The sequence below is a fragment of the Fulmarus glacialis genome, unplaced genomic scaffold, assembly GCF_000690835.1.
Source record: "Fulmarus glacialis isolate BGI_N327 unplaced genomic scaffold, ASM69083v1 scaffold47066, whole genome shotgun sequence".
Lineage (NCBI taxonomy): Eukaryota > Metazoa > Chordata > Aves > Procellariiformes > Procellariidae > Fulmarus > Fulmarus glacialis.
This window is the reverse complement of record NW_009218444.1, coordinates 26,624-38,831: the sequence shown is the minus strand read 5'-3', so window position 1 is coordinate 38,831 and position 12,208 is coordinate 26,624. Positions and strand designations below refer to the sequence as shown.

At 38.0% G+C, this 12,208-nt stretch overlaps 1 protein-coding gene across 1 annotated transcript in view; it reads right to left on the bottom strand.

The window, feature by feature from the left end:
• Positions 1 to 481: 481 nt before the first annotated feature.
• Positions 482 to 12,208, bottom strand: part of LOC104078404 (TBC1 domain family member 1-like) — a gene marked incomplete at both ends in the record, with an annotated part of 35,413 nt that continues 23,686 nt past the window's right edge. The window contains 2 exons of the mRNA XM_009580035.1: positions 482 to 667; positions 11,198 to 11,337. Of these exons, the coding sequence (XP_009578330.1) occupies positions 482 to 667; positions 11,198 to 11,337 (326 nt within the window). The remainder of the gene's footprint in view (positions 668 to 11,197; positions 11,338 to 12,208) is intronic.

Below are 12,208 nucleotides of genomic sequence, written 5' to 3'. Positions count from 1 at the left end.
ACTCCACACAAACCTTGCTTGCACAGTGTGTGTACGCAGGCAGGCACACATAGAAGTCCACAACCAGCTCCTTAAGAAATTCAATTTAACTTCAAGACTGGCTAAACAGAATGTTGCAATGACCAATACTTAGACAATGACCTATAGATGCTAATGTAGAAAAGAATTCAGTTCATGATAATGATTGTGCTGAATTCTTGTAAGAACTTCTAGACACCAGACTGAAAAACCCCAACCATGGTAAAACTAAGAGAGTACCAATTAAGATCAAGTAAACAAATAATAAGGTGAAATGATGAAAAAAGTAAGTGTAAATTGTAACCTACACTAATGAGAGCTGAGGGAGTTGCTGCTAAACTGATTTATCTGTATATTCCTAAAATGTTTCATTAAGGCTTGGTCCAATCCACTGCCAAGGCCACAGAGCAAACCAAAAAGTGAACTTGTATTGCAGTAGGGTGTAATCAAGAACTTCACCAACCTTGTAACTTCTGGTTTTCTTTCTCCATTCTGAGGAGCAGTATCTGCTGAATAATGGCTTTCTTCCACAACTCGCGAAGCTCATGGGGTGTCCGTTTCCTTTCTTCTTTCACTGGCCCAAAGGGGCCATCTTCACACACTGGTTCCAATGGGGATCTCGGTGGAAGTTCTCCCAATTCAGAGTAATCTTTAAAAGAGAGAAGCTGTTGTGAACTACTTAGATTTCATGAATAAGTGAATGAAGGGAAACATTTTCAAAGATTGCATATATATACACACACATATCTACATGTATACACATACACACACACATATAGGAGGTAGCAATACCAAGCAAGGTTTCCCAAATTACAGTTTCAAGCAGATTTACAAGCTGCTTCTGAATAAGAATCATACGGGCCAAAGCCTGAAACATTTTTTTTCTATAACCTGATAAAAACATTGTACCACACACCCAGACCATGGCTAGCTAATTACAGCTTTACAAGGACAGAACTAAAAAGGAAAAGGCAAGTTTGAGAAATTGCAAAAATACAACTTACAGCTGAAACCTGGCATGACTCAAATAGCAGATCAAATCAAATATAGCACCCACATAATTTAAAGAATAATCTCTAAACTGTGTTTAAACAAAGAAAACACACACCCTTAGCTGCACAAACACACCACCACCTAAGGCCATACAATGAGATGATTACCAGTTCTTAAAGTAAACATGCAGAAAGGGAGACAGGCACGTAAGACATGTTTGCTCTCACTTCTAATTTTTAACCATGTCATAACCTTCTGCACTTTTTCTTTTGGCTTCAGCTAGTCTACCACAAAATGTATCTTTTTGTCAAGTATGCAAGGTAATTCTAAGAAGACTGAAAACACTACAAAGGAAAGTGAACATTAAATAAATCTCAGGCAAATTGAAAAAATCTTTTCTTTTTGGAGAAAGGGTAGACAACACTGTTTTTAAACAAGTTCTCAACATAAGAAGCATAAGTTCTTATACTTTGTTTTCTTAATGTCTGCTGCAGTATCACTTAATTTTATCATTTTATACAGGCTCAATAGTCTTTGATATAACCTGTATCTAGAAGAAAAATTACTCAATTCACCACCTTTAAAACGAATGGTCAAAACCACCCATCTCTTCCTACCAAATCACAAATGGAAAACCATCACAACAGCACTTCTCCTTCAGCCAAACAGAATAGCTGTGAAATGTCTCCCCGCGGACAAGCTGACCAGTTATGCACGTGAGAAAATGCTTTAAAATCAGTGCAACAAAAACCATTCCCTGGACTCTCCAGCCAAGAACAAGTACATCTGTGCATGCTATTTCAAACAGCTCCTGGAGAAGGGACACTCCTGAAACAATTATTCTGCATGGTAGCTCAGTAGTCCATTTCTTTATTATTGGCTAGCATAGTGATAAAGATTTTGAATTAAACACACACACACAAATTATATCATCTCTACAAACTAACAAAATAGCAAGGTTTTCACCCCTTCAGAATCTGCTCGGAAAGCTACCTATATTGACTCACACGGTTCATATGCAGCTATTCTTTTCTTGTTTGTTGAAAGGCACTCACACAACTAAGCTCAGATGACTAAATAAGAATGGAAACGTTCACAGCTGTTAGCTTCTGCTTTTCTAAGTTTTGCCACTGTCAATCTTTTCCTCTCAAAGAGTCAGAGACAAATAGGGTGGGTCCAAAACCACCTGTTTTCTTATACAACATTTATTTGTTTGTTACCACAGTTAAATTCAAGGGCTAAAATATACATATAAAAACAAATGCAACATTTTCAGCTAGCAGCGCAAACTAAACCTTCGCAAACTCTGGATATAAGTGTGGATACCCACACTTTGGGTATCTACTCCATTTCAGAGAACAACGAACACCCCGGGAAAGTGAATTAGGCAAAGGACAAATACATTACACTTTAATGGCAATCACCATTTGTTGCAAAGAGAAGTAGGAAACACTGAAGGAAGCATTCAAAAGTACATTTGGTTATGAAAAATATCAATATAATGAAAAAATTATATTATATCCCTTAAAAGAAACTGGGAAACATTAATTTAATTTTTTTCTTTACAGGTAAATGGAAAGACTTTGGTGGGCTAAGATCTGCAATTATAAAAGAGGTTTAGGTAAATGTCATCAGGTGAAGAAGGGACGTACACTTGATAATCCTCAACTTGTGCTGACAATTAAAGGAAAATTATTTTGATTGTTGCTTTTGGTATACACACTATACTGTCTACAATGTTCTGTACATATAGTAGCTTTCATGCCGATTTTTCTAGTGCATATTGAAGAACATTATAAGGGAAATGTTCTTAAGGATAATTCTGGTAGAACTGCCTTAATTTGCTTGAATAAAACAAATACCATCTTGAAGGAAAGTTTTTCACTTTCTCTAAGGCTGCGTTACATGCACAAAGTAACATCACCATAAGAAAGAGGAATTAATGAAAATGATCACCAAACATTAATGCAAAAATGAAAAATGATCCAGATAGGTATACCCTTATCCACTATCTGTATGCTATCTGTAGTCTATTCACTTCTTATTACATTCTTATAGCATCCAATATGGAATGCATATACAGCCTGAGGGAAACAAATCTCTTTTCACCTTACATATCCTCTCAGTGGTTTATGGATCTCCTTTAGAGTCAGGCATGTATTCTGGTTTTATGCATGTATATATGCATGTATGTGTTAGAAAATATCAGACTATCTACAGAGGCAGTTTATGGTTACCCACTTGCAAAAAAAAAGAGACTGCGAAAACACAATGCAAGGAAATGGATTAAACACATTGCATTCCTAAAGCAAGAACAACCTAAAATCTTCCTGTTTTTAACATGCACATTCTACTCTCTCAGTGCAAATTTTGCGGACTGGTCTTCAAGTACCAACTTAAGAAAATATCACCTTCTAATTTATTGGAGATGTTACTCACTTCTCATCCTCCAGTAATCAAACTTACTGTGGCAACACTTGAACCACTGCAAAGCATTGATTACTCAAGTCTATAGTCCTGCTTCCATTTAGGCTAAAAACTTCTTGTCTATTACTGACTAACCTGATAAGATCAGTATTCACTAAGAGAAATTTAACTCACAATGCTTAAGGCTATAAAAGAAAACAGAAAGGTTACAAAATTCTACAGGCTGAACAATTACGATTATCAACCCTACCTCTAATTCTTCTGCAGAAGAGTCCTACGCTTGATTTTGCCTTCCAAATGGCAGATCCTTTTCTATCCTTTCTTTCTTCTTACCTCTTGTAGACATTCAACAGAAAGTCTAAAGTCTACTCTGATAAAGTGCAACACATTCACAACCTGTCTTCCCTCCCATCTCCATGCTGGCATGTGGCAGGATGTATAGAAACCAAAATGAACCTGTTTAACTGCTCAGGTGCCTTGTCTAAAGTTTGCAGTGTTGCATCAGCTGTTTGGCTGGTAAAGGAGGTGGGGGAGGTGGAATGTGCAGGTAATCCCTCAAAGCAAAGCAAAAAACCAGACATGGTTTCTTACTAACCCATGTCCATGAATATACAACAAGGTGATTGACAGACATGCCATTCGGCTTCCAGATCCAAAACAGACAAGAGCAGAAATACTGTAACAAGAAATTGAGTATTTCATTATTATGCACAAACGATCTGGAAGACAGCAGAGAAAGCAAAGATAAATAGTAGAGCAATTCAACTGAACATAACTGGGAGCTCATGTTCCGCTGAATCAAACTGTCATGTGTTAAAATCCAAGTAATGCGCAGCCTTCAAAACTTTTATGAGATTAGTAAGTGCACTTAAGCAGGATCTGAACACTTCAGCACACACTGAAAGACTGCTTCCCTGTTCATCTGCCAATCTCGTCAGCTTTTGTTGACCCCTATTCCATGTTTGATCTGTACTCTTTTCAAATATGTTGTTTCCTTCCCTGCAGCTTCCATATAAAATTCTACCTCCATACCTGATACTTCTACAAGCCTACCACACTTCTACTCTTTAAGGTTCAGGATTGGGCAAGTTGACTCGGTAACTATTATTATATTTTATCAACACACAGGTTATCTTCTGTTTGAAGTTCATACTTGGACTACCCTTCAGACTTATTCTTCTGCGCAATACAATTCTACAAGTCTGTGGGTCCAAACCAAGTATTCTTGAGAAACAGTGTACTTAACTGGGAAAGCCACCAGCTTTCCTGTGAGAACTTGTGCAAGGTAATGAACTGCAGATGAAACTGCTCATGAAGCAGATGGAAATGTTGCATAAATGTACTAGTGCATCCATTCGTACCTCAAAAGCACTGCTCTGATGCTCCCACCACTTATACTACCCAAGAAAGGACAAGGCCAATAGGAACAATGGACTGAGATGGAATTTGTACAGCAGATCCAGTCATTTATACTTAGCTCTTCGGCTTCACGTGGCAGTGCTTCAATCCTAAGATGCAGAGTATCCCTACACTCCAAAAGGATCAACAAATGCATTACACAAAACTCTCATGTGCAAAGATGACACACAAAACAAAGTACAAAATATTACGAAGAAAGTGTCACGGTATATTGCTACCAGGGACCACACTAAAGAATGTTTGTAAATTAAAAGCTGGTGAATGACTGCAGTAGTAATTAAAACAGAAAATATTTGATGGGTAGTGATAGAAACAAGAAATTTCATTAGCTCCAGAAGAAGCTACAATGAATATAGAGCATTTGCTGGGACCTGTGGGAGGACATTAAAGTATTCCAACAGTGAGTTATTAAAATGTTGCCTTAAACCTTATTTTTTAGGAAATTTCATTTGTAATTGACTAGAAAAAAATTTAATTGATCAACAGTTTTTTATTCAATCAATCTCACTATTAAACAAGACTTTCCAAAAACAAGAAGAAAAAAAGGAAACCCACTAAGAGAAACCACACACACAAAGTAAAAAAACAATAGAAGTGGGACAAACCCACCTAAAAGCCTAAAGTTTAAAAACATTCTTTTACAAGCACTTAGTCTAACCAACCTCAAACACCAAAAACAAGATAACAAGATTCATCTTGGACTAGAAACTGCAATACTTCATGTAGAAAAGAAGGGTTTGTTTTATTTTTACAGGAAGCTAATAGGGAGGAGGCTCAAATATAATGCATTACCGCCATTCTCACTATGGAGTTGTTTACACATGACTCTCTCATGGCTCAGTCACATCTGCTCTCCAGGGTTAAGAAGTCAGGCAATATCAGTCACCATATCTTTATGGTGAGAATGTGAATGGAAGAATTCCATTAAGCTTTTTATTTTCTGCATTACACTATTTTTTCTTTTGACTTTTAAACATTACAAAATTCAGCTTAGCAAGCAAACAAGAGAATCTTCACAGTCATGTAAGATTAAATTGCCCAAAAGAAAGGACTTTCACAACATCCTTAGTTCTCTTCAGGTCTTCCATTCAGGTAGCGCAACACCTTCTTTCATACATGATACAAAACTAAAGAGGAACTTCAAACTTCTATAACCAAGGATATAATATTCCTACTATTTTACACAGATGAGTGGAATATTTGACTTCATAACCAAATGTGATAACATGACCAGGAGCCTTCTGTTACCAGAAAGCTTCAGATACGGAATCACAAGAAGCAACAAGTTCTTCTAGTCTGACATACAACTTAAGGCAATGGCTGAATGAGGAATTCTTGAAAAATTGTGTATTTCAATACAGTGGATTAAAATCAGCTCTGAGAGATGCTTTAGAGCTTGATTTTTCTTTTAAAGCCAAGAGCTTCTTAAAGTAATCAGTACCTCCAAATTCACCCCATTTACTAATATTGTCAAGCCTTGAGAAATGAATGCCTTGATATTTCAATGGACACAGAAGCCGTCACAGATTCTATGTGGTACTTACTGCTTACAGCCAAGCTCCTATCCTGCAAATCAATATTATGAGCATATATTTGCTCTGAGAGGGAGAGAACTGAGTAATCAATTCTAACCAACTGGCTTTATTACAGCATTTACAAAACTAGTCATCAGTTAATGAATAATAATTTTGTTGCTAAAAGAACCATTAAAACAGTATTGGAGGACACATTGCAAATAATTTACACCACATAGACATTCTAAGTATAGAACGCTAAAGCAACAGTCTACAGTATTTGCAATACTACTACAAAATGATTTTAAAAATATTTTTGCTTAAATAATGGAAGAGATATAACCCTCACCACAAAGCAGATAGGTAGGTGCTAACTACAGTTGGTTTTAAGAATAACAGTTCTTGAAATCCAAACTTTTCTTCAGCACTTAGGATTTAACAGTTTGCTATCTCTGTCTGCCAGAGACTGAAAGCCAATTCATTTTAATGAACGAATCAAGTTTTTCTTCCTGGACAGAGATACTTACTTTCTAAAAGAATTTTCTTCTGCAGTTTAAGTTGTAAAATACTATGCAGTTATTCTGGCTAAAATTCCTTTTTTTCATCTGAATCTATTTTCTGAGTACTGCTAGGCAATACCAAGCATGTCATTCCTCTGAATTGCAATTTCTTTCACTGTTCAACAGGTAACTCCACCCCCACTGCCCACCTTAAAACAAATCACTCATTCTCCAACCTAAAACTGACACAGCTGTTATAAAAATCTTGCTGTCAACTGCCAACACCCCCCCCCAACAGCAAGAAAGCTCACGACAAGCATCATCGCTTTGCCACCATTTACTTCAGAAAACTTTAAATCTAGCACTTGACTTTACTCTGCTGGGAGTTTCTGACAATCTGCAAAACAGTTCTTCCACTATGACCAATTCTGAACAGTCAATTTATGAAAATTGTAGTGAAAATAGTCCACTGCACAGAGATTTGTAGATGCTGAGTATAAGTATGCAAATCTCCTGCGGCACTGCAGTGCAAGGTGAAGTTTCACTCTGCACTGATCTAAGCGTGTCCTGCTCCTGAGCAGGGTAAGAGCATCCACCCTCAGCTTCCAGACACATGTCCCTGCCTGCCTGCGCCTGCTCTAGTGCTTGTGTAATACTGTGAGTGGGACTAGAAAACTGATCCAACTGAAAACTAATCACCTTTTTTGAGTGAGCCCATACTTCAGCTGGTTTAAAATGATCACCAAGTTGTTCCTTCACCTTTTTACCAGCAAAGACAGAGAACAAGGAAGTCCTAAAACATTTGCATGGCCACAGAATGTGGCTCTTGTTAGAGAGACTCTACAGAAGTATGAAGATCTGGCTGCAAGTAGGGTGAGCAGGTATAAAGGTAAAAATCAAAGAACTGAAGAAACACTTTTATTACTTAGAATGTTTAAGACAGTTAGTGGGAGAGCCAGAGTGAATTTTGTGTACTCATATAGAGAAAACAGGCCAAAAAAAGCTTTAGAAAAAGAGATTAATGAAAGCCTTCTTTCAAAAGAAATATAGTATTGTAACAGATCAAAATGTGATCCATTTTGTAAGTGACCTGTGCTCCTCTTTTTCCATCCTTCCACGTTGCAGGATACAACACTCATTCCACTCCCACAAATAAATAAAAAAGAAAAATATCAGAGAAGAAGAGTCACACTGTGTCTCAAGGTGGCAGTGAGAGAAACGCTGTCCCCCAGTGCTCCACACCGCCTGCAGCAGCACAACCATTCCGTGGGAAGCGGCAAACAGCAGGAGGCGAGGTTGTACATTCGAACTGTAGCTTGCTACAATAGAACTAGCATAATTCAACCCTGCAAACCTCCAGCTACCAGCTGGAAAGCAGTAAAAATCTCTACAGATCATTTCACCTATGCAGAAAATCCTTTCTAGACCTCCAGACTGGAGAGCAGCCTCATCTTCAGGCTCACCAGAGATCACCTGGCTGTCTTGCCAGGCAGCAAATTGCATAATGCCTCTCTGATATGCTTCATCGTAAAGTTATGTACAGAAGCAGGGGAAAATAGCGGGGGAAGGAGAAAGTGGCAGCACCCACTAAGTAAAGGATCCAGAAGTGCAAGACAGTGGGACTCAAAGTGCTGTCAGCTTCATGTAGGAACTCAGGACACTAGACATCTCTCAAGTTCAGAATGTCGTAAGTTTAAGCTCAAAATTTCTGCAAAAGCTATCCACCAGTTGTCTGGGATTTGGGGGGTTTTTTTTGTTTGTTTTGGGTTTTGTTTTTTTCTTTGTTTGGTTTTTTCGTTTTTTTTAAACTTTTAGTAAATACACCTTCATATCCTGCTGTGTTAATCACACAAAGAGTGGCAATGAACATGATGCATCTTGAGATTCAGCTCACCGCTTGCCTATACAAATGGAATCACAAATGTCAGGACCTAGATCTTTCTGCATAAAGAAAGATCTTTGTGTATAAAGCTTGAAGTTGTCTCTATTTCTTGTGACATCTTAGACATGCATATTTACTGATTACAACCCAAAGAAGTTACAGCCACAGAGCAGTTTCATTTTGTTGACAGTGCCTGCCCACACGTGGTCAAAGCAATGTGTAGTTCAGGCATACTGGTGGATTTTATGTTTAATACAAAGTCTAGTAAAGCAGCCTATACTAAGCTTGAAAAACTTTATCATCTCTGACTCACAGAGGTCTCTTGGTTGGCTGACTCACTAACTTTTAAAAAATCCCTAGCCTTACTGCTGTCCTGCAGAGTACCCTGGAGTGGTGTGTGGGCTATTGCACTTGAATGGAGAAACTGGTCAGTGGAGTCACAGTCTATAAAGGGAAACTCATGAATGTTCCCTTGTTTCCCTCTCTTAATACTTACTTTTGCAGAACATGACAAAACATGTTATCTTTAAAACCTTCTTTGCCCTCTGTGCAATTTGGCTAAAATTGATCTTTTGGTGATACATCAGCTGTTTGCATAAATTCTGTTTCCAAAGGAAATCAGTCTAAAAAGAGCGAGAAAGACTTCTTAAGAAAAAAAAAAAAAAGAAGTAGTATAGGTAACTTATCAAATCAATAAATCCCACTACATGTGCTGCTTCTCCTTGAGAGAACGTGAAAGAAAGAGGAACAAGACGATGAATGATAGCTAGTTACATTTACTTTGGAACTACAGAGGTTACTAAGTTAACTGTGGTGGTGAGTCCAACATAAGATCATCTGTACAGCAGCTCTCTTAAAGGCTACAGAGACTGGATCATGAGCGAGTATCCTTTACTGCCAGAAATGTTCCAGGAGATGCATGAAAATCCAAATGGAAAAACCCAATATTTGTAATAAATAAAAAAAAAAACCCTAACTCTGAGTTTTCTCCCTCTGTTCATAAATTTAATATGTACATTGGAACAAAACCAGAAAAGAAAACAAGAACGAAGAAAAAGGCCAGATATTTTAAATTGCTCCTCCTATTAATAGCACTTCCTGTTTTCCATTTTGGCCACACTTGTTTCTCCAACTATTCTGCTTATCCAGCTGTAGGTTGTTAAGGTTGTATCTTGCAGCTATTATGTCTCAGAGGAAATGCTTGGATAGGCGATTTAGGGTTTTTTTTCCTATTTAATATGGGAAGGTTTTGTGGCTTTCAAAAACAAGTAAGACTATTTCCAGTCACAAAAAAAAAAAAAGCATCAAACCTGCAAAAACAGTAGCTTCACTGAACAGCTGAGGTTGAACAGCTCCTTCATATGCCTTGAAGTATAGAAGAGCATTTCACATGTGTGCTTACACAACATGCTCTTGAGATCACTTCGTTTTGAAGTACACTGAATTTGAGAGGCATCTATGCCCATACACAGCTTACCCCATTGTCAGTCAAATTACGTTGCAAGCAATGCATTAATGACGGAAGCACTTTTGTTATGTGCTGTATCCAGTTAATCAAGGTCTCTCTAAGATGCAAGAAAAATGCCTCAGTGACATCAATGTCTCAGTGACATTATGTTTTACTACATTTACTATAATTTACTGTTCCCTCCTGTTCCCTTATACTTTTTCTTATTTCTTATACAATGGCCCAAGAGATCAGTCAGAAGGTAGAGCTTGCAGAGCTCAAGCTGTGAAATTCAAACTTTAGTGAGCCAGAGACCATTATCTTACAGACACAAGCTTCTCTGAGGCGTTCTTGGCCTCAGCATGTGCTGTACTACCTGGCTCACATAAAGTGAGATGCATAAAATGATGCACCTGCATGCTCACGTGCAGTGATTTTTTTCTAGTCTGCGGTTCTTTAGCTCTATAGAATTTCAGGAAATAAATATGAGAACAGGGGTTAACTATGGCTCAAGTGGGAAATGTCACAGACTGCAGCAGGATACATGAGGTCAAATTCAGTCTGGTATGAAGTACACACTGCAGAACTCAACAGAAGTCATAAAAGAAAATTTAATTCCTTCTGCTAGGCCTGCATTTTTCTAGTCCATAGTTCTATACTCCAGCATGGAAAGATGAAATCGGGGCATCACCTTTTCTTCAGAGTAATACTTGACGATACATTTTTTTCCCAGGACTCATTAAAATAGTACACATAAAAATAATTTCTTCTCTGGTTAGTTAATTTGACACAATCAGAACTATGTTACATACGAAGCTGAAAAACAAAAACTCAGCAGCTGATGAGCTTGGCTTGACCAAAAAGTAGGTAGGAAACTACAAAGACAGTACAAGCAGAGCACCGGGCATATATGTCTGCTCAGTAGACAAAATAATCCACACTTCATAGGCTACATCCACTAACAACATTCATGGGAACAAATAAACACAGACTTTACCATCATATCGGCTGGGAGAATCACATGCTTTCTGAGGGGTTGCCACTCGCAGGAATATCTGTTGCCTCCATGAATGCCGTCGAGTCCTTACAGGGCTGTCCGCACCAATGGCCTGCTGGCTGTGTTTGGATTCATAGTCGCTAAAATTGTGGAACACAGAATGGCTTGTGAGTAGGTTACCTGAATCTGCTAGTAACAGTGACACATCCTTCAGTGAATACCATAACACGAACCATCAACTAAGGAGTGCAGTGTGCTGTGCACATGCTGGGTCAAGCTCTTAGTGTTAGGTAGGTGAAGCTTGCTCTGTGGCAGCAGGCTTATACAAGGCTGCAAACGTCACTTAGGTTGACCAAAAGGGGCTGACAGCTCTGTGCAGTCTGCTTTCTCCAGTTTTAATTGATTTTCAGCTTTCTTTGCAGCAGTGTATTAAACACAATTTATTAAAGACACATACACCATAATGTACCTTCACCATTCTGCTATTTAAATGCCATCCACAAAATCTAGCAATTATTCATAGGAGACACAAAGAACTGCTGATGCCTTTTATCAGCACACATCAAGGAGCTTTATAAACACCAACTAAACTGCCAACCTTCTGTGAATTGCGTATGTAATATATTCCTTCACAACACAGATTTGGAGCAAAACTTTTAACCTTTGTGTTCACAAGTCACCATCTGTGATATTACTCCTTTGATGTAATCCACAAACTACATACAGAGGTTTTTATTCAGAATATTAAATGAAATAGTGAACAGCAATGCTGTCTTCCTATTAAAAATCCCACTAATAACTTTCACCCGTTACATCTTTAAACTATTCATTGCTTTATTCCAGCCATTGACTAAATGGTTGCATGAGTCTTTGTTGAAGCTGAAAGGGATAAATAAACTTCAAATAGCTCTGGCAGCAACTGTGAGGAGCATTTTACAGGCCATCCTCTCCTTCCAATTTGAGGACACTGACATTGCTTTGGACGAACCTTGTATATTCTCTTAACTGAAA